General features: G+C 49.2%; 1 protein-coding gene across 1 annotated transcript; it reads left to right on the top strand.

The window, feature by feature from the left end:
• Window positions 1–3,451: 3,451 nt before the first annotated feature.
• On the top strand, window positions 3,452–24,576 carry GCKR (glucokinase regulator). The gene is made up of 19 exons (XM_066589136.1): window positions 3,452–3,526; window positions 3,641–3,796; window positions 6,112–6,180; window positions 6,268–6,336; window positions 7,016–7,089; window positions 7,208–7,274; window positions 8,589–8,642; window positions 10,246–10,340; window positions 10,710–10,815; window positions 11,025–11,140; window positions 11,243–11,341; window positions 15,653–15,750; window positions 15,966–16,042; window positions 17,444–17,540; window positions 17,802–17,899; window positions 18,281–18,364; window positions 23,112–23,261; window positions 23,347–23,481; window positions 23,806–24,576. Exons 1-19 carry the CDS (start codon window positions 3,467–3,469, stop codon window positions 23,971–23,973), a joined length of 1,872 nt encoding a protein of 623 aa, XP_066445233.1. The 5' UTR covers window positions 3,452–3,466; the 3' UTR covers window positions 23,974–24,576.
• Window positions 24,577–25,464: the final 888 nt, after the last annotated feature.

Here is a 25,464-nt window from a genome sequence, read left to right as displayed (position 1 = left end):
TCAGCAGAAGGGCCGCTGCCGCACAGAGGCTGCCTCAGCAGAAGGGCCGCTGCCGCACAGAGGCTGCCTCAGCAGAAGGGCCGCTGCTGCACAGAGGCTGCCTCAGCAGAAGGGCCGCTGCCGCACAGAGGCCGCCTCAGCAGAAGGGCCGCTGCCGCACAGAGGCCGCCTCAGCAGAAGGGCCGCTGCCGCACAGAGGCTGCCTCAACAGAAGGGCCGCTGCTGCCCAGAGGCCACCTCAGCAGAAGGGCCGCTGCCGCACAGAGGCCGCCTCAACAGAAGGGCCGCTGCCGCACAGAGGCCACCTCTGCATTACTTTAGCGCATGTAAAAAATGTAGTGAATACGGAAAAAACAGAAAACTACATGCGAGAAAGATGAGGCAAGTACTATATTTTTTTCCGCGTGTTTTATTAACGTGCAAGAATCCCGCTAGTGACAACAAAACTATTGAAATCAGCTGTTTCGGATCGTCCTGTTTTGCGGCCGTGATTTTCCAGGGCACAAAACAAGACAAAAACACGCCGGTGTGTCTGACCTAACTGTGGCTTCACTCAAGAATAAGCGCAAAACACACACGGCAGCGCAACTTTTTTTGCACTGTGAACATCGCAGTATTGTGTGAGGATCTGCGCATTTAGCTGTACTCTTTGCGGAGACTGCTACCACTCACATGGGCGCACGACACAGCCAGCTCAAATGAGCGCGCACGAGTGAAAAGAGAATGAGCCCATTGACAACCAAGGGGTCTGTTATCTGTGCGGTGCGCTCGCTGACTTTGTGCATACAAATGTACATGCAAACACGCTGGTGTGAAGCCGCCCTAAGGGGTGATACCTAGGCTCACTGGGGGCTCATTCTACCAGAGAAAGGGGTGAAGTCCTGGATTATCAGGGTGCAACTTCTTTCAGCGTCGGGGGTGCTATCCTGGATTAATGGGGTGCAAACTCTCTTGGCATTGGGGGGTGCTATCCTGCATTATTAGGTGAATGCTCTCTCAGCGTGTGGGGTGTTATCCTGGAATTCTGGGGTGCAGGCTCTCTTGGCATTGGGGGTGCTATCCTGCATTATTAGGTGCATGCTCTCTTGGCGTCGGGGGGTGCTATCCTGGATTACTGTTGTGTAGGCTCTCTTAGCATCGGGGGGTGCTATCCTGGATTACTGTTGTGTAGGCTCTCTTGGCGTCGGGGGGTGCTATTCTGGATTACTGGGGTGCAGGCTCTCTTGGCATTGGGGGGTGCTATCCTGCATTATTAGGTGAATGCTCTCTCAGCGTGTGGGGTGCTATCCTGGATTACTGGGGTGCAGCTTCTCTAGGTGTAGGGGGTGCTATCCTACATTACTGGGGCACAGGTTCTCTTGGAGTTGGGGGTGCTATCCTGGATTTCTGGGGTGCAGCTTCTCTTGGCGTCGAGGGTGCTATCCTGGGTTACTAGGGTGCAGGTTCTCTTAGAGTTGGGGGTGCTATCCTGGATTACTAGGGTGTAGATTCTCTTAGAGTTGGGGGTGCTATCCTGGATTACTGGGGTGCAGGTTCTCTTGGCGTTGGGGGGGTGCTATCCTGGATTACTGGGGCACAGGTTCTTTTGCAGTTGGGGGTGTTATCCTGGATTTCTAGGGGGGAAGGTTGTCTTGGTGTTGGGGGTGCTATCCTGGATTACTGGGGTGCAGTTTCTCTTGGTGTCAGGAGGTGCTATCCTGGATTACTGGGGCACAGGTTCTCTTGGTGTCGGGAGGTGCTATCCTGGATTACTGGGGTGCAGGCTCTCTTGGCGTTAGGGGGTGCTATCCTGGATTACTGGGGTGCAGGTTCTCTTGGCATTGGGGGGTGCTACCCTGGATTACTGGGGTGCAGGCTCTCTTGGCATCGGGGGTGCTATCCTGGGCTACTAGGGTGCCGTCTATCTTAGCGTCGGGGGGTGCTATCCTGGATTACTGGGGTGCAGGCTCTCTTAGCGTCGGGGGGTTTTATCCTGGATTACTGGGGTGCAGGCTCTCTTGGCGTCGAGGGGTGCTATCCTGGATTACTAGGGGGGAAGTTGTCTTGTATTTGGGGGGTGCTATCCTGGATTACTGGGGTGCAGGCTCTCTTGGCATTGGGGGTGCTATCCTGGATTACTAGAGTGCAGGCTCTCTTGGCGTCGTGGGATGTCATCCTGGATTACTAGGGCACAGGTTCTCTTGGTGTTGGGGGGTGCTATCCTGCATTACTGGGGTGCAGGCTCTCTTGGCATCAAGGGGTGCTATCCTGCATTAATAGGTAAATGCTCTCTCTCAGCGTGTGGGGTGTTATCCTGGATTACTGGCGTGCAGCTTCTCTTGGCGTCAGGGGGTTCTATCCTGGATTACTAGGGGGGAAAGTTGTCTTGGAGTTGGGGGTGCTATCCTGGATTACTGGGGTGCAGGCTCTCTTGGTGTGTGGGGTGCTATCCTGGATTACTAGAGGGGAAGTTGTCTTGGAGTTGGGGGTGCTATCCTGGATTACTGGGGTGCAGGTTCTCTTGGCGTCGTGGGGTGCTATCCTGGATTACTGTTGTGTAGGCTCTGTTGGTGTCAGGAGGTGCTATCCTGGATTACTGGGGTACAGGCTCTCTTGGCGTTGGGGGGCGCTATTCTGGATTACTGGGGTACAGGTTCTCTTGGCGTCGGGGGTGCTATCCTGCATTATTAGGTGCATGCTCTCTCAGCGTGTGGGGTGTTATCCTATATTACTGGGGTGCAGGCTCTCTCAGCGTGTGGGGTGCTACCCTGGATTACTGGGGTACAGGGTCTTTTGGCATTGGGGGGTGCTATCCTGCATTATTAGGTGCATGCTCTCTCAGCGTGTGGGGTGTTATCCTAGATTACTGGGGTGCAGGCTCTCTTGGCGTTGGGGGGTGCTATCCTGGATTACTGGGGTGCAGGTTCTCTTGGCATTGGGGGGGTGCTATCCTGGATTACTAGGGTGCAGGTTTTCTTGGAGTTGGGGGTGATAGACTGCATATCGTTTTGAAGGAAAGGAGTTCTTTAAACTACCAGCAGCACATTGGAGTGACCAGGCTTCTCCACTCTCCATGGACCATATGTTGGTAGCAGAGACTGCCCCCTGCTGCCCCCATTTCACGTTGCAGCATTGACCCCTTTGTGAAGAATTCTCCTGGATTTGATCTTGTCTTCTCGTTCCTCTCCAGCTCTCCCTGTAGGTATGATAATGGGGGATGATTTGGAGGGTTCAGGAGACTCCTGGGGTCCTGTGACCAGATCAGGCTTCTGGTTGTGAACAGCAGGTGTCGGGGTTATTTCTGTTTTCTCTTTTCTGACACAGTGCTCCCTGATATTCCTGGACATCCGGAGAGTGATTTGGTCCTGACAGTTACTAGTATTGAGTTTTCCAGTCTTAGATATCATGGCAGACAAAGCTTCAGACCTTGTTTTACTCTTTTTCTTCTGTCTGTATCCTTTTACAGAGACTGTTTTACATCGCAGCCATGAGAGGGTCCCGCAGATACAAACACGTCATCGATACTCCAGACCCCGGGAAGTGGGAGGTAAATATAAGCATCTGTCACATTTTAACCTCTAATATTTGAATTATTATATGCTACAAAGAAATCTGGTGGATGGTGGACAGCGGAGCTCACATGTCCCCCATGTCTGTCTAGCTGGCTGGCTATGAGGAGTCTCTACCAATCAGTGAAAAGTCCAATCCTATTACCAGAGAACTGGACAAAGCCGACCCCAACACTCTGGTCCAGCTCCTACGAGACTGTGATGCTGAGATCTTCCAGGAGGAGGATGAGACCATCATCAATTATCAGGTGCGTGGAGTGAAAGGAGAAGCAAGAGGTGAGGCTGAGAGAGAACCATAGGCATGAGAGATGGGAGGACTAAGGGAATGAGGAACCAGAAGAAAACCAGGAGGTGAGGCTCAAAGAAAGAAGCTTAGGCATGAAAGATGGAGGGCAAAGGAGCCGAGGAATCAGAAGAGAACCAAGCGGTTAGGCCAATTATGAACCATGGGCATCAGATATGAGGGGACCTAGGGGATGAATGACAAGAGGAGAATTAGGTCAGGGATGAGAGAAAATCATGGGCATGAGAGGTGGGATAACCAAGGAGATGAAGGGCGAGATGAGAACCAGGAAGAGAGAATCATTATCATGAAAGTTAGAAGGGACCTATGGGGTGAGGGATAAGAGGCAAATCAAGAGGTGAGGTCAAAAGAGAAACATAGGCATGAGAGATAGGAGGACTAAGGCAATGAGGAACCAGGGGAAAATCAGGAGGTGAGGCTGAAATAGGGTGACCAATCAGATGAAAGACAAGGCGAGAACCAGGACATCAGAGAAAGAACCATGGGCAAGAGAGATAGAGAGCAAATAAGCTGAGGAAGCAGAGGAGAACCAGGAGGTGAGGCTGAAGGAAAGACCCATATGCATGAAAGACTGATGGCAAAGGAGGTGAGGAATTGGAAGACAATCAGGAGGTGAAGCAAAGTGTGAACCATGGGCATGAGACATGAGGGGACCAAGGAGACAAGAGGAGAACCAAGACTTCAGGGATGAGAGAAAACCATGGACATGAGAGATGTGGTTGTCAAGGTGGTGAGGGATGAGAGAACCAGAAGAAGAGGCAGAAAGAGAACCACGGGCATGAGAGATTGGAGGCCATGGGATATGGCATAAGAGGAGAATCAGCATGTCAGGGATAAGAGAAAAATAGGGATGGAGGACAAGAAGAGGACCAGCTACTGAAGCCAAGAGAAAGAAAATCATGAGCACGAGAGATGGAAGGGTTATGAGGGTGAGGAATAGGAGACAACTGGGGATGAGAAGAGGTCGGACCAAGAGAGAACTAAGGGCATAAGAGATGGGTGAACCAAGGGAATAAGTGGTGAGATGAGAACCAGAAGATGAGGCTAAGATGGAGAAAATAATGGGCATGAGAGATGCAGCAGCCAAAGACAGACAAGAGAAGAACCAGGAGGTCAGGGATAAAAGAGAACCATAGGCATGAGAGAAGGGGCTCTCTGGGTGAGGAACATGAAGAGAACTAGAAGATGAGGCCAAAAGAGAACCATGGACATGAGAGATGGGGGCCTATGAGATAAGAGACAAGAGGAGAACCAAGAGGTGAAGCCAAAAGAGAGAAAATGATGGGCATGGAAGATGGAAGCCAAGGGAGTAAGGGATAAGAGGAGTACCAGGACTTCAGGTATGAGAGAAAATTATGGGCGTGAGAGATGGGGTGACCAAGGGGGTGAGGGATAAGAGGAGAACCGGGATGTGAGACAGAGAGAACCACGGACATGAGAGATTGGAGGCCATGGGAGTATAGGTCAAGAGGAAAATTAAGATGTCAGGGGTCAGAGAAAAAAGGGGGTGGAGGATAAGAAGAGAATCAACTAGTGAAGCCAAGAGAAAAAAAATCATGTGCAATGGCAGGGCAATGGGGGTGAGGAATGGGAGAAAACTGGGGATGAGGGGTGAGAGGAGAACTAGGAGGGCAGACCAAGAGAGAACTATGTGCATGAGAGATGGTGGCCAGCTGGGTAAAGGACGAGAGGAGAATTAGGAGGTGATGCTGAGAGAAGACTGGGAATGAGAGATGGAAAGAACCAGAATGAACCCAAAGGGTGAATGATGAGAGAGGAGAATCAAGGACAAGAGGGAGAGATGAGAGAAAAGAACCAGGTGAAGTATAACAACAAAAATCAAGGTGATGAGGGATGAGAACAATGCAGCTGGCAAGACTAGATCCATTAGGGAGAAGGAGCGTTTCTTTGTTCCTCTTGAGCAAGAAAGAACGAAAATAAAATGTGCCGCCTCCTGTAGGAACATAAGATATTTATAGTCAGTCAAGGTTGCTCTTGTAGAAGTGAGTTCTGTAGAAGGTCTGATGATCTACTGGAGCCTCCACATACTGATCATGGATGCGGCTGAGCCATATCCTCATGTCTACATGAGCGATGGGCTAGACGCACCATATACATTATACTGAGGACATGTGTGGCAGTAGACAAGTTATGAGTCCTCACCTCAGTCTCTGCTCACTAGACTCATGGAGATTTCCAGCTCTAGAATTTCTAAAACTTATTGTAATATTAACCTGACTTTAACCCTGTACTCTCTAGAGGTTGTACAGCGAGTCTATCCTGAAGACAGTGGCAGATATTGCTAAGAAGGTGCAACAGATCATAGAGGTAATCTCAGCTGGAGGGAACGATGACTTGTATATAGTAAATACTGCTGTACCCAAGATGATATATGTCCTTTCCTATATCCTGCAGAGTCCAGAAGATGGCCTCATAGTTCTCAGTGGATGTGGCACGTCTGGGAGGTTGGCATTACTCCTCGCGGTGAGTCTTCTCATTTACCACTAAATGTGCTGGGCACTATGGCTCTTCATATTCCAAGTTTTGCAGAAAGGTAGAAGGCTCTTTCATTTCCTTGGAGCAATAGTTCAGTTCTATGTCCTGTATATAAAGACTGAGGCTCAGGGTGTCAGACCATTCTGGCAATTTCTCCTGAAGATTGCACAGTTTGTTGCCAAAACATGTTTGGCCCGGGGCATAGCTATAGTGGGTGCAGAAGCAGCAGTCACACCTGGGCCCTGGAGCCTGGTGTAGCCCAATGGCCCCTTTGTCACAAAAGAAGGCACCTGTATTATAAATCCCACCGGCCCCCTGATCTAACCTCATAGTTAAAACAGACCCCAGATCTTACCCCTTCTGGGTCCTCCTCTGCTGGTCCTGTGCCACATCCTGGGGTGGGCAGTGTCAGAACTTAGTACAGGGCTAGCTCAGGGCTGTGCAGAGTATTTTCAAGGGTAGACCCACATTTTCAAATCTTAAGCCTTAAACTGCACAGGAGGGTAAAGATCATTGTGTTATCTGTATTTCGGAGTTGGGGAGGAGGGAACACAAGAACATGCAGAACTTAGAGACAGCGAGAAGCCGACGTGGTCTCCGGAGCGCTAACCACTGTGCTTCACCCTCACTGTATTCTGCTCTCACATGATTTACTCATTTTATGCAGAATTCCTTCAACCGTCTGATGAGAGGCCTCCACCAAAGCCCATGTTACAGCTACATCATAGCAGGCGGGGACAGGTAGGAGCCATCGCGTCCCCAGCTCCGGGCCCATCTGATAAGAGGGACACGGTGACGTAGAACTCACTGTTTATTCTGGCAGAAGCAGAACTTTTTAGGTAACTTATTTTATCTACAGATCTATTGTGACAGCACAGGAAGCACCTGAGGACAACCCTGCCCGGGGACAAGAGGAGCTACAGAGAGTAAGTGACTCCTGGGGCACCAGGTCTAATAGGCAGAAGTCATTGTGGTGGCGCAGAGCCGACCCTGGGCTGGGGTAGACAGCGGGGTAGAAAAACACTTACTCTGTCATGGGTGCCTCTGCCATCTTCTCCTTCTGGGCCCGAAGGGTAACTGGCCCAGCCGTCCACAGGTCCCATAATAAGTAACCGTGCGTAACCTAGCTTAGTACATGTTTGTCTTCATGATGCCAATGCCCCTTTCTGATGATCACCGTCCACAATCAAAGGAATAGTTTTTTCAAAACCAGAGGCGTACGGTTTCACACTTACTTGCAAATGAAAATTGTGAAGTTCCAACTCGCGGCATTTAACCGTCTTCAGTATTGATATGCAAAACATTTAGTTCTCAGATTCTCTCCTCAACAAGTTTGTATCCAGAAGTCACTCTTTCCTTTTTGTATATCCGCAGTCTAAGTTATCTGTCGGACCTTTGCAGAAGTGCTCCCATTACCAACTAAGCACATATCACGTCCTCCTCTCTTCTCCACTTAGTTCACCCTCTTTGAATCCAGTTCTCTCAGTCTCTCTCTCTTGCGTGAACAAATGGAGGAACCATGTACTCGTCACCTCCAGGGTCAGCACAATGTATGATTTTCTGTTTTGCAGCAGGCTGTCAGGTGAGGTGGTTTTCATGAATGCAGCGTGTTGTGCTGACATCTAGTGGCCACAAAAAAAATTGAACTAAATGTGATAGCATCACCCTGAACAGGACATCACAACAGAATGTATTGTAAAGGATTTCAGTTCTGATTCTGTCCTCTTCTGTGCTGCCTCCATATTACCACTGTGTCCTCGTGTCTTCTTGCACAGTTTTTTATTTTATGGGTTGCATTGAAGCAGGTGGATTGGACCTCGCTCCGGAGCTCAGTATATGGCAGTAGAGCAGCTGTAATCTGTAAGAGGGGAGTAGGGCACTGCTCACTCCTCTTACATACACCCCTCCCCTGCCTTAATGTCAGTTCGCTGGCAACTTTGCAATGTCTGTAGTATCTGGAAGTTCTTCACGACTCCACCCGCCACCACTGGTGCCATCCTGCCAACTACGCCAATAACGAAGTAGTGGATGGGACCTCGCTTCAGCGCTCAGTACATGGCGGCAGAATCACTATAACATGCAGGAGCACCGCTCACCCCTGCTACTCTTCCCCTGTTACATCACCTGATACAACACAATGTATTTAATAAGATAGTAAATGAACATAATGATATCACCCCACTTGTCCTTCTTTAGACTGGGTTTTGCTTCTCATTCTCCTGACATTCTTGTGATTCCAGGTCTGTGAAGGGAAGAAGAAGGTGGTGTTCATAGGGATATCCTGCAGCCTGTCTGTGAGTATTCTCCATACTAATGGGTGGCATCACTGGGTAGTAGGCCAAGGCATAGCAGCTGGCACGTATACCTGCTCTGCTGGCTAAGGCTGTGTGTATGCTGAGGCTCCCGTCCACGCAAGCTTCATGCAGGTGCGATGCAATTTTAAAATTTTTTCCTTTTGAAAAAAACATGCAATTTTCACCTGAGGATAAGTCATCAATAGAGATGAGCGAACGTACTCATTAAGGGTGATTTCACAATCGAGCATCGCTATTTTCGAGTACCTGGCTACTCGGGTGAAAAGATTCGGGGGGCGCCGGGAGGGGGTGGCGTGGTGGAGTGGGGGATAGCAGTGGGGAACAGGGGGGAGCTCTCTCACTCTCCCCCCCCCCCACTCCCCTCTGCAACCCCCCGCTCACTCCCGGCGCCCCCCGAATCTTTTCACCCGAGTAGTCAGGTACTCGAAAATAGCGATGCTCGATTGCGAAATCGCCCTAAACAAGCATGCTCGCTCATCTCTAGTCATCAATAAAAAAATGCATGGACATTTTTCTTTAAGTGGTAACAACAGTGATTTTGGTCCTGGGGTTATATTTCTGCTATGTGCATGTTTCTGGTACTGTACTTATGAGTTTAGTTCTGGTACTTTATGTAATGAGCTTGTTTCTAGTGCTGTATTTATGTTATTGAGTTGGCTCTGGTGTTGTATCATGCCATGAGCTTGGTTCTGGTGTTGTTTTTATGTTATTAGGATGGCTCTGGTGTTGTATCATGCCATGAGCTTGGTTCTGGTGTTGTATTTATGTTATTAGGTTGGCTCTGGTGTTGTATCATGTTATTAGGATGGCTCTGGTGTTGTATCTTGCCATGAGCTTGGTTCTGGTGTTGTTTTTATGTTATTAGGATGGCTCTGGTGTTGTATCATGCCATGAGCTTGGTTCTGGTGTTGTATTTATGTTATTAGGTTGTCTCTGGTGTTGTATCATGTTATTAGGATGGCTCTGGTGTTGTATCTTGCCATGAGCTTGGTTCTGGTGTTGTATTTATGTTATTAGGTTGGCTTTGGTGTTGTATCATGCCATGAGCTTGGTTCTGGTGTTGTGTTTATGTAGGCGGAGGTAAACAGCTTAAGACCTCACCCACACCGCAGACTTTCTCCCTGCAGATTCTGCACCCCCTGGTAGTATTCTATAGACTGCTATGAATATTCGTGCTGTGGTTCTACAGCGCAGGTTTTTTCGCACATTCTGAAGGCCACTTTGCACAGAGGAGATGACGTGCCATTTCATTTTCTGGTGTCTCACAATGTACAAAACATGCACGATAAAAACGCCAGTGTACATGCACCCCAACGTTGAGACCACTTGTACGTGAATGACCAGCACCCTACGCGTCCCGCTGCGACCGGCAGGAGGCAGATAGAAGCCTCTCTGGATACTGAACCCTAAGAGTCTAATGGCGACTGCGAGGGGATGCCAACATACCTAATCCCTCCGCAAATACTCATGATAGATCATTGCACATGTTTATACACCCACGGTCCCCGACATCTGGTGGTCCAACAGACAAGACCTGCTGACCTCCTTGTTTCGCTTCTCAGTCCTGTCTGTATCTCCACAGGCTCCATTTATTGCTGGGCAGCTGGACTATTGCATGAAGAACCTGGATGTGTTCCTGCCAGTCCTTGTAGGGTTTAATCCGGTCTCCATGGCCAGGTAGGTGAAGGGGACAGGAGAAGGTAGGTGAGCTGACCCTAGTTGGGTGGATGATTAGACCAGGGATGGCTGGGTGATGTGAGGAGGGTGAGGTGGGTGCAGTCACCAGGGTCGGGTGGATAAAGTGACCAGGATCAAGTGGGTGAGCTGACCCAGGCTGTGTGGGTGAAGTAACCAAAATGGGTTTGGTGAAGTAACCAGATTAAGTGGGTAAATTGAGCAGGGTTGGATGGGTGATGTGATGAGAGTAAGGTGGGTGAAGGGACCAAGGTCAATTGGGTGCAGTCAGCAGGACTGGATGAATGAAGTCACCAGGGTCAGTGGCCTCAGGAGATGTCTTTGGTTCTCATCAGTGACATTGCTTCCCAGGAATGACAGGATTGAAGGCTGGGACTCCACCTTTCGGCAGGTGGCAGAACAGATGCAAAACCTCCATGATGCCCAGCGGGCGTTTGTCCTGAACCCTGCAGTGGGGGTAAGTGCACATGGACTACCATCCTCTCCTCTAGTCTTCTGGTCCCATGTTTGCTCATACAGTCCACATCGCTGGGTCTATTATTGTAAGACGTCTTCTGACCTCCTTGGCTTCTCCTTGGAATTGTCCTTTGTCTTTTGGATGAAGAATTATATTACAAGATGTCTCAGATCTTGAAGGATTTCACCTTTCTTTTCCCCATGTCTCAGCCTGAAGGTCTCTGTGGCTCCTCGCGCATGAAGGGTGGAAGTGCCACCAAGATCCTTCTGGAAACTCTGTTCCTGGTAGCGCACAAGGCCAGCTCCAAAGTGGAGGTGACAGAGAAGTGAGTAGTGGGCTGAAATGTCTTGGGGGGGAGCTGAGACCTCCTGAGCTGGTATGAGTGACTGCGTCCACGCTTGTGATGGCATCTTCTGTCTGTATGCAGGTGTCTCCTGGAGATTCTCAGGACGTATGAGAGGGCGCACAAGGTGACCTACTCCCACAGCAAGAAAATTGCGGCACTTCTCAAGCAATCAGCTACAAGGTGAGTTATGAGAGTCCTCACTGTAGTACATTGTGTAGTTATCACCTGCACCGCCAGATGGCATCAGAGAGGAATGAGCTGACTCTGTAAAGCAAATACATGCAGATACCAGGCACAACCAGAAGGTGGAATCAGAGCACCATAAACTCTATTCCTGCTGTAGTTGAAACGTTGACCACTAGATGGCAGCAGTGGTCACAGAAGACTATCCATTAGGTATAATGAAAACAAAGGTTTGGTCTGGTGTCTCCAGTAGAGCAAAACGTGATTGTTCCCAGCAAGATAAGCCAGGTCGTCCTGTAGATATGATACCTTTTACTGGTTAACAGAAATGCACGATGTTATGGTGAGCTTTCCAACCTCAGAGGAGTCTTCCTCAGGCATAATGGAATACATCTGAAGAGGTGTGTGTGTGTGTATATAATATATACACATATACATACATACTTATGACAAGACACAGACATGGATGTGATTGGTTTGCACTTAAAGGAATGCTGCAACAGAAAGACAAACATGTTTACCGAGACACTGATAAGGGAGTGAGGGTTTTCTGGTCCCTGAATTACTGTTGGGGGGTCTCCAGGCCAGCAGTCTTATCTGTGCTATAGATGTCTCATACCTCCCGGTCACCATCAATCCTTGTGAATAATTTAACCCTTTATCGAACGTTTCAAAAGTTGATATAAATTTATATTCCTCTATGGTTCTGTGACTTGAAATCACCCTTCAATATCATAACTCTCATATCTCCTATGTTGTGTCCATGACTAGAAAGGTGCTTGGCTGCAGGGAATTCTGTCTTTCTCTTTTTAATCATGTGGCAATGCAATCTCATCCTTGCTTTCAGTTTTTATCCCATTTCCCCAACCTAAAGCACCCAACTAAATTCTTCTATGGCTTTGTGACTTGAAATCACCCTTCAATATCAAATCTCTCATATCTCCTATGTCATGTCCGTGGTTAGTAAAGTGCTCAGCCACACGGAATTCTGTCTTTGCAGTTTTCCTTAATACCACTAGCTGTGGATCAGAGTAGTTGATTTCTGGGTATCCTGGTTGCTCTGCTGATTCCTGGGTCTCCTAGTGGCTCTGGTGATTTCTGGGTATCCTGGTGGCTCTGGTGATTCCTGGGGATCCCGGTGGCTCTGGTGATTCCTGGGGATCCCGGTGGCTCTGGTGATTCCTGGGGATCCCGGTGGCTCTGGTGATTCCTGGGGATCCCGGTGGCTCTGGTGATTCCTGGGGATCCCGGTGGCTCTGGTGATTCCTGGGGATCCCGGTGGCTCTGGTGATTCCTGGGGATCCCACTGGCTCTGGTGATTCCTGGGGATCCCGGTGGCTCTGGTGATTCCTGGGGATCCCGGTGGCTCTGGTGATTTCTGAGGATCCCGGTGGCTCTGGTGATTCCTGGGTCTCCTGGTGGCTCTGGTGATTCCTGGGTCTCCTGGTGGCTCTGGTGATTCCTGGGTCTCCTGGTGGCTCTGGTGATTTCTGGGGATCCTGGTGGCTCTGGTGATTTCTGGGGATCCTGGTGGCTCTGATGATTTCTGGGGATCCTGGTGGCTCTGGTTATTTCTGAGGATCCTGGTGGCTCTGGTTATTTCTGAGGATCCTGGTGGCTCTGGTGATTTCTGAAGATCCTGGTGGCTCTGATGATTTCTGGGGATCCTGGTGGCCCTGGTGATTCCTGGGTCTCCTGGTGGCTCTGGTAATTCCTTGGTATCCTGGTGGCTCTGGTTATTTCTGGGTATCCTGGAAATAATTGTGTGTGAGGATGAATCTTGTGAGTTGTAACACGAATACAGAGGCAACCCCATTGGCCTTAAGGTGCGCCTGGCAGGGAATTAAGAAGGGTCACCAGAAGTCTGTCTGTGGGCTCCACAAGACTTCTGGACTTGATACCAGAGAACCCCACGGTTGGAGTATTCTACATGCTTCCCAAACTACACAAAGCTGACAAACCAGGGAGGCCAATTATCTCAGGTGTGGGTACCCTCACTGAAGGAATCTCAGGATGGGTGGAAGGTGTCCTCAAACCACTGGTGAGTAACACAACCAGTTACGTGTAGGACCTTTTCATATGCCAACTTTTGACACTTGACTAATGTGAAGAGCTGGGAGGGTTGTGTTGGCTTGTTATGGTGGCACATACCAGGCTCTGGTCCCCAGAGGGATGACACGCAGCAAAGGCCAGAGCAGGATTGCAGGCCACCTTTGACACCCCTAGGATAGGAAATGCTAATAAACAGGAGGATGGGGGTAGAAGTTATCGCTCATGACGCCACCGTTCCCACACACCGGTATATTACACGGCAGAGAATAAACAGAAAGACTTGTGTATCATACTTTGGGTCCCCAGGAATGGTTAGGGCCTGGTATAACTTTACTTAAAGTAACTTAGGCAAAGAGTTATTCACAACAATGCAGGTACAATTCTTCAAAGTGTAGCAGAACAGAGCTTAGAGATCAGGGAGGATACACAGGATGAAACCGGTCGTACAGTCCACGATATCTGTACGGTACCACTCCTGGACTGGGAACACTCCAGAGGAGGAAAAGGGGTAGGGGTCACTCCGCAGACACTCTGGCAACAATTATTTACTTATAGGATTAGTGAAAACACCACGCACGGCAGGCGCATGGGTGTGACTCAGTAGCGTACCTCTACACGGTGATCCTGGAGTTGGACAGACGCATAGGAAAACTTGTGATATGAATTGCTACCTGTACGATGGGTCTCTATATACAGAAATACTAGGGAATGCTCTCTCATATGGTCTTGGGACTCACTCCATTCACATCCAGACTCCACTCGCTACGGGATATCTCTTCTTCCATCTTCAGCTACATGGAAGCTGAGGGTGCTTCCATGTGGCTCTGTGTTAGGTCAAGAACTACCACTGAAGATGGAATTTCACTCCTTTCCCGCTCTCAAACACTGTGTTACAGGCAACCTCCAAATCTGAGGACCTTTATAATAAGGAGCGCATTGTCCTCCGCCACACAAAAAGGAACTTATCCCTGTAATGTAAGGAGCTGCAAGACCTGCTGACATGTACGGACCGCAGACAGGATACATAACCCCAACACACAGCAGGACTATAAGATCCCTGTAATGTAAGGAGCTGTAAGACCTGCTGACATGTACGGACCGCAGACAGGATACATAACCCCAACACACAGCAGGACTATAAGATCCCTGTAAGATAAGGAGCTGTAAGACCTGCTGACATGTACGGACCGCAGACAGGATACATAACCCCAACACACAGCAGGACTATAAGATCCCTGTAATGTAAGGAGCTGTAAGACCTGCTGACATGTACGGACCGCGGACAGGATACATAACCCCAACACACAGCAGGACTATAAGATCCCTGTAATGTAAGGAGCTGTAAGACCTGCTGACATGTACGGACCGCAGACAGGATACAGATCCCCAACACACAGCAGGACTATAAGATCCCGGGACATTCACTTGTTCCATGCCTGATGTTGTGTACCTGATCCGGGGCAGTAATGTCCAGTTGGGGGGCTTTAGGTTGGGGAAATGGGATAAAAACTGAAAGCAAGGATGAGATTGCATTGCCACATGATTAAAAAGAGAAAGACAGAATTCCCTGCAGCCAAGCACCTTTCTAGTCATGGACACAACATAGGAGATATGAGAGTTATGATATTGAAGGGTGATTTCAAGTCACAAAGCCATAGAGGAATATAAATTTATAACATCTTTTGACACGTTCAATAAACAGTTAAATTATTCACAAGGATTTATGGTGACTGGGAGGTATGAGACATCTATAGCACAGATAAGACTGCTGGCCTGGAGACCCCCCAACAGTAATTCAGGGAACATAAAACTTTTACTCCCTTATCAGTGTCTGCTTAAACATGTTTATGGTTCTATTGCAGTATGTGTGTGTTTATATATATATATATATATATATACATACATACATACACACACACATACACACACACACACACACACACACACACACACTTATATGTCTTATATGCCTGCCGTGTCATAAGTTTGTGTATATATATATATATTCGTGCCTCTTCGGATCTATTAAGCCTGAAGAAGACCCCTGCGTTGGTTCAGAAGCTGCTGGAACATCATGTATTTTTGTTAGCCATTAAAAGGTATCCTATCTACAGGACTACTTGGTTTCTCTTGCTGGGAACAGTCACAGAAGACTGTGTGTAGTGTGACCCCAGGGTGCTCCATGGCCCCTCTGTCTTTGTGTAGTGTGACCATGGGGTGCTCTGTGTCCTTTTACTGACCCTGTCCTTGTTGCAGTCTACAGAAGAAGGGGCACCTGTACATCCTGGGCTGGGCGACGCTTGGCCTGGTAGGCATCATGGACGCGGTAGAATGTGTCCCCTCCTATAATGCAGGTAAGAGGAAGCCTGCATTATTATATCCCCATAATCACAGTGTGTAATATAGAGGACTCTGCACAGTGCAGCCACCCGAGGTGAGGGACCCAGGAAGACACGATATCTGCTGTCTCCAAGGACTTGTCTCTGTTCTACTTGTCATCTGTTTGTGGATTTTCAGTCTTGGATATTTGTGCATTTTTTGTATCTAATCCTCCTCTTTCCGGTCCTAGACTGGCGAGACGTGCGGGGCTTCATTAATGGAGGATATCACACTCTGGAGAACCAGGAGGGGGAGCTGACACCGCCGGTGAGCGCCTCAGATATAGTAGGACCTCAACTGCCACCTCCTGTGTTAGCTGAGGGGCCCGGTGACCAGACAGTGCTAGATACCGAGGGCCTCAGAGATCAGACAGTGCTAGATACCAAGGGCCTCAGAGACCAGACAGTGGTAGATACCGAGGGCCCCAGAGACCAGACAGTGGTAGATACCGAGGGCCCCAGAGACCAGACAGTGGTAGATAACAAGGGGCCCAGTGACCAGACAGTGCTAGATACCGAGGGCCCCAGAGACCAGACAGTGCTAGATACCGAGGGCCCCAGAGACCAGACAGTGCTAGATACCGAGGGCCCCAGAGACCAGACAGTGCTAGATACCGAGGGCCCCAGAGACCAGACAGTGCTAGATACCGAGGGCCCCAGAGACCAGACAGTGCTAGATACCGAGGGCCCCAGAGACCAGACAGTGCTAGATACCGAGGGCCCCAGAGACCAGACAGTGCTAGATACCGAGGGCCCCAGAGACCAGACAGTGCTAGATACCGAGGGCCCCAGAGACCAGACAGTGCTAGATACCGAGGGCCTCAGAGACCAGACAGTGCTAGATACCGAGGGCCTCAGAGACCAGACAGTGCTAGATACCGAGGGCCTCAGAGACCAGACAGTGCTAGATACCGAGGGCCTCAGAGACCAGACAGTGCTAGATACCAAGGGCCTCAGAGACCAGACAGTGCTAGATACCAAGGGCCTCAGAGACCAGACAGTGCTAGATACTGAGGGCCCCAGAGACCAGACAGTGGTAGATACTGAGGGCCCCAGAGACCAGACAGTGGTAGATACTGAGGGCCCCAGAGACCAGACAGTGGTAGATACCGAGGAGCCCGGTGACCAGACAGTGCTAGATACCGAGGGCCCCAGAGACCAGACAGTGCTAGATAACAAGGGGCCCAGTGACCAGACAGTGGTAGATACCGAGGAGCCCGGTGATCAGGCGGTGCTAGATACCGAGAGGCCCAGTGACCAGATGGTGGTAGATACCGAGAGGCCCAGTGACCAGATGGTGGTAGATACCGAGGGGCCCAGTGACCAGATGGTGGTAGATATCGAGGGGCCTGGTGACCAGATAGTGGTAGATACCGAGGGACCCGGTGACCAGACGGTGGTACATACTGAGAGGCCCGGTGACCAGACGGTGTAGATACTGAGGGGCCCAGTTACCAGATGGTGATAGATACCGAGGGGCCCAGTGACCAGACGGTAGTAAATACCGAGGGACCAGGAAAAGTCCCAGAACATCTGGACTCTAGCCTCTTCCTATGCAGACCCAGCAATGTGGCCAGACGTATAGTGTATCCCCATGACAACACTCCCTGATGACCATCAGTCTCCATGTTGTCTCTCTCCCGGTCAGTGACAGTCTAATTTTCTGCAGGGTGCGGAGTTTGCTGTCTCACATGAAGACTTTATGAAGAGCATCCTTCCTACAGTATCGGTGATGGACACTATAGTCTTCCTGTTCACCCTTGATGGTGAGTCTCCCATCTCTTGGTCCAGGAGCTGACAAAATGTGGTGGCAAGCTTGTTACTGGGGGACCCTCTCTACATCCAGCTATATACAATGCCACTTCCCATGAGTCAGTTCTCATTATATGGGCGTGGCTTATTAGTCCCTACCCACGTTGACAGTGTGGCGGTCAATGTCAAACAGAGTGGTAAGGCATCGATGTGGCGGTCCATGTCATAGCCCCCACTGACGGTATAGTAGCCTGAAGTCTCCTTTCTGTTGTCAGATGAGGTCGAGGAGGTGGAGAAACTGGTGGAATTAGTAAAGGAGAAGACATCAAATATCCACGCCGTATGCCACGCCACCGCCGGACAGTACCTGCCGGTCAGTATGCCTGGAATGTGACACATATACCATTACTGGTCAGTGAAGCACCATTGTCACCACACACTGGTCACCCAGCGCCAAATACGGCAGCCATGTTGGGTTATGCTCAGGTTAAAGCCTCCCTCCACATACAGCACATCATTAACCATATCATATCTTGTACTGAAGACTCTGCCCATGTTTCATATCCTTATACTGGTCTGTGACATGGTGACCATTTTACCTGGTGACTCCGCCTACATGCTATACTGGATCAGATATAAGGTCAGATACATCAGATGCGGGACCAGATACAGGATTGAGTACAGGGTCGGATGCAGGCTAGGATGCAGGGTCAGATACAGAATGAGTGACGTCATTGTGTGTCTTCATGTCTAGAACTCGACCAAGAAGATGATTCCGAGCCCCATCGTCATCACATGGCCCATCCTCTTCCTGGAGTACGAGGGAGCCTTCATCCAGGTATATTCCTCCAGGTTCACCATCTCTACTTAGGTGGAAGAAGGAGGTCAATGTGCAGAGGCTGCTGTGAGTGGGGCGAGGTGCACACTGGCGTTAAAAAGACTCAACTGTGATGCATCTGCGAACAGCAGGCTTTTTGTACATGTACATTTCTGTATGCAGTCCGTGTGTCCAGATTTTTTTCTTAAGTCTGCAAAAACCAAACTGAAACAATCCAATTGTATTCTCTTATGAAATACGGAGAATGCGCCTGACTACTGCGCTGTTGCTGTTTTTTGTTTATGGGGCTGTGTGATGTCTGAGTCTAGTCTGCTTTTACTCAGATAGCACATGGACAGAAAACACACTAGTGTGCTGGAGGTCTGAAAATGTGTTACATGCTCTTTCCAGTATGGAGGCTGTTCTCGCAGTTGTGTGTCTGTTCTTTCCATGCTGTTCTCCCAAGGTTTCTTTTTCTAGCATGTAGGGTGTCCTCCCAAGGTCCTGTGCTTGATAGTTCCAGTATGCAGGGTGTCCCCCCACGGTTCTGTGCTTGTTAGTTCTTGTATGTAGCTTGTCCTCCAACGGGTCTGTGCTTGTTGGTTGCTGTATGTACAGTGCCCTCCCAAGGTCCTGTGCTTGATAGTTCCAGTATGCAGGGTGTCCCCCCACGGTTCTGTGCTTGTTAGTTCTTGTATGTAGCTTGTCCTCCAACGGGTCTGTGCTTGTTGGTTGCTGTATGTACAGTGCCCTCCCAAGGTCCTGTGCTTGCTAGTTCCAGTATGTAGGGTGTCCTCCCATGGTTCTGTGCTTGCTAGTTGCTGTATGTAGGGTGTCCTGCCATAGTTCTGTGCTTGCTAGTTCCAGTATGTAGGGTGTCCTCCCACGGTTCTGTGACTTCTAGTTCCAGTATGTGGAGTGTAATTCCATGGTTCTTTGCTTGCTAGTTCCAGTATGTAGGGTGTCCTTCCATGGTTCTTTTCTTGCTAGTTCCAGTATGTGGGGTGTACTTCCATGTTTTTTTGCTTGCTAGTTCCAGTATGTAGGGTGTCCTTGCATGGTTCTGTGATTGCTAGTTCCAGTAAGTAGGGTGTCCTCCCATGGTTCTGTGCTTGTTAGTTCCTGTATGTCGGGTGTCCTCCCATGGTTCTGTGCTTGTTAGTTCCTGTATGTCAGGTGTCCTCCCACACTTCTGTGATTGCTGGTTCCAGTATATAGAGTTTCCTCCCACTGTTTTGTACTTGTTAGTTGCAGTATGTAGGGTGCCCTCCCAAGGTTCTGTACTTGTTAGTTGCAGTATGTAAGGTGTACTCCCGCGGTTCTGTCCTTGCTAGTTCCAGTATGTAGAGTGCCCTGCCACGGTTGTGCTTGCTAGTTTCAATATCTAGGGTGCCCTCCCATGGTTTTGTACTTGTTAGTTCGAGTATGTAGGGTGTCGTACCACGGTTCTGTGATTTCTAATTTCAGAATGAGGGGTGTACTTCCATGGTTCTGTGCTTGCTAGTTCCAGTATGTAGGGTGTCCTCCCCAGGTTCTGTGATTCCTGGTTCCAGTAAATAGGGTGTCCTCCCATGGTTCTGTGCATGCTAGTTCCAGTATGTAGAGTTTCCTCCTATGGTTCTCTACTTGTTAGTTGCAGTATGTAGGGTGTCCTGCCACTGTTCTGTGATTACTTGTTCCAGTATGTAGGGTGTCCTCTTATGGTTCTGTGACTTCTAGTTCCAGTATGTGGGGTGTACTTCCATGGTTCTTTGCTTACTAGTTCCAGTATGTAGGGTGTCCTCCCACACTTCTGTGATTGGTAGTTCCAGTATGTACAGTGTACTCCCACGGTTCTGTACTTATTAGTTGCATTATGTAGGATAACCTCCCACAGTTCTGTGCTTGCTAGTTCCAGTATGTAGAGTGTCCTCCTATGGTTTTGTACTTGTTAGTTGCAATATGTAGGGTGTACTTCCATGGTTCTGTGCTTGCTAGTTCCAGTATGTAGGGTGTCCTCCTATGGTTCTCTACTTGTTAGTTGCAATATCTAGGGTGTCCTGCCACTGTTCTGTGATTACTTGTTCTGGTATGTAGGGTGTCCTTCCTCGGTTCTGTGCTTGTACGTTCCTGTATATAGGGTGTCCTGCCTCTGTTGTGTGCTTGCTAGCTCCAGTATGTACGGTGTCCTCCCACGGTTCTGTGATTTCTAGTCCCAGTATGTAGGGTGTACTTCCATGGTTCTGTGATTTTTAGTTCCAGTATGTAGGGTGTACCTCCTAGGTTCTGTGCTTCCTGGTTCCAGTATGTAGGGTGTACCACCATGGTTCTGTGCTTGCTAGTTACAGTATGTAGGGTGTCCTCCCACGGTTCTGTGATTACTTGTTCCAGCATGTGGGCTGTCCTACCACGGTTCTGTGCCTGTTAGTTGCAGAATGTGGGGTGTCCTCCCAAGGTTCTGTGCTTGCTAGCTCCATTATGTAGCGTGATCCCCCACTGTTCTGTACTTGTAAGTTGCAGTATGAAGGGTGTACTTCCATGGTTCTGTACTTGTTAGGTGCAGTATGTAGGGTGTCCTCCCAAGGTTCTGTGATTGCTGGTTCCAGTATATAGAGTTTCCTCCCACAGTCCTGTACTTGTTAGTTGCAGTATGTAAGGTGTACTCCCGCGGTTCTGTCCTTGCTAGTTCCAGTATGTAGAGTGCCCTGCCACGGTTGTGCTTGCTAGTTACAATATCTAGGGTGCCCTCCCATGGTTTTGTACTTGTTAGTTCGAGTATGTAGGGTGTCGTACCACGGTTCTGTGATTTCTAATTTCAGAATGAGGGGTGTACTTCCATGGTTCTGTGCTTGCTAGTTCCAGTATGTAGGATGTCCTCCCAAGGTTCTGTGATTCCTGGTTCCAGTAAATAGGGTGTCCTCCCATGGTTCTGTGCATGCTAGTTCCAGTATGTAGAGTTTCCTCCTATGGTTCTCTACTTGTTAGTTGCAGTATGTAGGGTGTCCTACCACTGTTCTGTGATTACTTGTTCCAGTATGTAGGGTGTCCTCTTATGGTTCTGTGACTTCTAGTTCCAGTATGTGGGGTGTACTTCCATGGTTCTTTGCTTGCTAGTTCCAGTATGTAGGGTGTCCTCCCACACTTCTGTGATTGCTAGTTCCAGTATGTACAGTGTACTCCCCAGGGTTCTGTACTTGTTAGTTGCATTATGTAGGATAACCCCCCACAGTTCTGTGCTTGCTAGTTCCAGTATGTAGAGTGTCCTCCTATGGTTTTGTACTTGTTAGTTGCAATATGTAGGGTGTACTTCCATGGTTCTGTGCTTGCTAGTTCCAGTATGTAGGGTGTCCTCCTATGGTTCTCTACTTGTTAGTTGCAGTATCTAGGGTGTCCTGCCACTGTTCTGTGATTACTTGTTCTGGTATGTAGGGTGTCCTTCCTCGGTTCTGTGCTTGTAAGTTCCTGTATATAGGGTGTCCTGCCTCTGTTGTGTGCTTGCTAGCTTCAGTATGTACGGTGTCCTCCCACGGTTCTGTGATTTCTAGTCCCAGTATGTAGGGTGTACTTCCATGGTTCTGTACTTGTTAGTTGCAGTATGTAGGGTGTCCTCCCACGGTTCTGTGATTTTTAGTTCCAGTATGTAGGGTGTACCTCCAAGGTTCTGTGCTTCCTGGTTCCAGTATGTAGGGTGTACTACCATGGTTCTGTGCTGGCTAGTTACAGTATGTAGGGTGTCCTCCCACGGTTCTGTGATTACTTGTTCCAGCATGTGGGCTGTCCTACCACGGTTCTGTGCCTGTTAGTTGCAATATGTAGGGTGTCCTTCCAAGGACCTGTGCTTGCTAGTTCCAGTATGTAATGTCCTCCCGTGGTTCTGTACTTGTTAGTTGCTGTCTGTAGGGTGTACTTCCATGGTTCTGTACTTGTTAGTTGCTGTCTGTAGGGTGTACTTCCATGGTTCTGTACTTGTTAGGTGCAGTATGTAGGGTGTCTTACCATGGCTCTGTGATTGCTAGTTCCAGTATGAAGGGTGTCCTCCCACGGTTCTGTGCTTCCTGGTTCCAGTATGTAGGGTGTACTTTAATGGTTCTGTGCTTGCTAGTTACAGTATGTAGGGTGTCCTCCCACGGTTCTGTGCTTGTTAGTTTTTGCATGTAGTGTGTCCTGCCACGGTTCTGTGCTTGCTAATTCCAGTATGTAGAGTGTACTTCCATGGTTCTGTACTTGTTAGTTGCAGTATGTAGTGTCCTCCCACGGGTCTGTTCTTGCTAGTTCCAGTATGTAGGGTGTCCTCCCACGGTTCTGTGATTTCTAGTTCCAGTATGTAGGATGTAGTTTTATGGTTCTGTGATTGCTAGTTGCAGTATGTAGGTTGAACCTTCAAGGTTCTATGCTTGCTGGTTTCAGTATAAGGAGGTGTACGTCCATGGTTCTGTGCTTGCTAGTTCCAGTATGTAAGAAGTCCTCCCATGGTTCTGTGCTTGTTAGTTCCAGTATGTAGGGTGTCCTCCCAAGGTTCTGTACTTGCTGGTTCTAGTATGTAGGTTGTCCTCCCACGGTTCTGTGCTTGCTAGTTCCAGTATGCAGGTTTTTCTCTCATGAGTTCTGTACTTGTTAGTTCCAGTATGTAGGTTGTCCTCCTACAGTTCTGTGCTTGCTAGTTCCAGTATGTAGGTTGTTCTCTCATGAGTTCTGTACATGCTCCTGCTACTCTACAGAATGTTCTTCAATGGGTTCTGTTCATGTTTTTGCCATGTATGTAATAGACCTCTTACTCCACCCCCGGCAGACGTTCCAGCGGGAGCTGAGCAGTAAGTGGATTCTGGATACGGTTACTAGCGGAGCTCATGTTCTTAAAGGGAAGATTTACCGTAACTTTATTGTGGATTTCACAATCTGCAATTCCAAGCACTTCCAGAGGGCGGTGTCTGTGCTGCAGGTGAGGCCTCCGGAGCTGTCATCATACTGGTGATTTCTGCACATAATACTCTTTTTAACATCTGTCTACCCCATCATCCCCACAGCGGCTGACCGGGCACCCCCATGCACGCTGCACAGAGACCCTGCTGCAGTCTATCTATGGAGAGCAGACCCTGAGTGAGCAGATCAGGAACACTGAAACCTCACAGCACATTAGAGCTGCAATGTCCACGGACAAGGTGAGAGTCAGAGATCACAAGTGGGAGTTATTACTAGAGAGCCGGCCCATAGCGCTGCAGAACTTCTTGAGCAGTCCTTAACCCCTTGGTGCTTTGGCCGTACATGTAGGCTCTCCCGCTGCGGGGCTTCAATGGAGCCGATCCCCCCCAAATACAGGGTGGGTGTCGGCTGTTTCTGACAGCCGACACCCACTGACAACAGCTGTGATCAGCGCTCACACTGGTCGCAGCTGTTAACCCTGTAAGTGCCACTGTCAGGTCTGACTGGCATTTAAATGCACGGATTCTTTTCGGGGGTCTATTAACCCTTCATCTTCCTGACAGGTGCTGCCGGTCGCCATAGTGAGTCTGTTACGTAACTGCTCGGTGGCAGAGGCAAGGACACGTCTAGAGTCATCTGAGAGCATCCGGGCAGCCATCGAATCTTCCCTCAATGTCCCAGGAAGAAAGCGAGTGGCGGAGAGCTCGGAGATGGCGGGACGTAGCCGATAGGCGTTGAGGATGCGACGCTGATCATTGTTTTTTGCAGGACATTTCCGGAATAATTCTGTATATTGCCAATTCTTGTACCTTTATTAAAATATATGGAAATTATAAATGGGTCCAAATACTCTAAAAGGGACCAATCAGAGTGCAGGAATTCATCACATGATCTGAACGTAGCACACGCTCCCCTGCCCAGGATGTAATCGTGACAGTGAACTCTATCCTGACCCTCCCTCCATGGTCACTTCCACATACCCCCATAAGTGGCCTCTGGTCCCAGGCTCCAACATGGGGCTATCTGTATTACATGTGTTTATTATATATATTACACGGGAAGCGTCTGTATTATGTATGATATTACATGTGACATGTCTGTATTATGTGCGTGATATTACACATGAAGCATCTGCATTACAAGTATGATATTACACTGGGGCATCTGTATTACATGTGTGCTATGATGTGGGGAACGTCTGTAAGATATTACACTGAGGAGTGCCGATATTTCAGCGTCTATATTACATGTGTGATATTAACAATGAACATCTATATTACATGTGTTACAGTACTAGTAGGGTGCACAGGTACACACGGCGCGGGTATGTTACAGTACTAGTAGGGTGCACAGGTACACACGGCGCGGGTATGTTACAGTACTAGTAAGGTGCACAGGTACACAGTGCGGGTGTGTTACAGTACTAGTAGGGTGCACAGGTACGCACGGCGCGGGTATGTTACAGTACTAGTAGGGTGCGCAGGTACGCACGGTGCGGGTATGTTACAGTACTAGTAGTGTGCACAGGTACGCACGGTGCAGGGCGCCCTGTCTCTCACCCACGCCAATGTCTCTTCCTGGAGATAGCCCTAAAGGTGGAAACGTCCAGGCCACCAACTGTGACCCTACGCTGCCTAGTGGCAGGACAGGAAGGAGCCGCCGTACCTATGCAGGTGATAACTTACCAGTACTGACAGGCTAGGCTGAAGGATGGACCAACACGACAGGAAATCACAGAACACGGGCAGAGCTGGATGGAGACAGGGTAACTTCCACTGGAGCAGGAGCGAAGTCAGGCACACAGGGAATAGAGCCAATAACTGGCAACTGCTATCAGCAGCTGCCAGACTATATCCAGGAGTCTATGCCCCTTGGGCGGAGACTAATCAAGCTGCCTGACCGGAGCTCCCAGCCAGCCACTATAACTCACAGAGATAGAGCGCGCGCACCTCTCACAGCAGGCACACGCGTGCGCACGCACAGCGCTCGGCAACCCGGACGCAACGTCATCCCAGGACTTCGCGGTGAACCGCGCCCCTGCCGCCCAGGCTCCCTGACTGGCCTCATGGTAACAACATGCCTGATATTACACGGGGAGGCCATCTGTATCACATGTGCTATTATGTGGGGAACGTCTGTATGATATTACACTGAGGAGTGTCTGTATTTGCACGCCTATATTACATGACTGATATTACACGGGGAGAGCCTGTATTATATGT

The sequence above is a fragment of the Eleutherodactylus coqui genome, chromosome 1, assembly GCF_035609145.1.
Source record: "Eleutherodactylus coqui strain aEleCoq1 chromosome 1, aEleCoq1.hap1, whole genome shotgun sequence".
NCBI classification, from domain to species: domain Eukaryota; kingdom Metazoa; phylum Chordata; class Amphibia; order Anura; family Eleutherodactylidae; genus Eleutherodactylus; species Eleutherodactylus coqui.
This window is presented reverse-complemented; position numbering and strand designations above follow the sequence as displayed.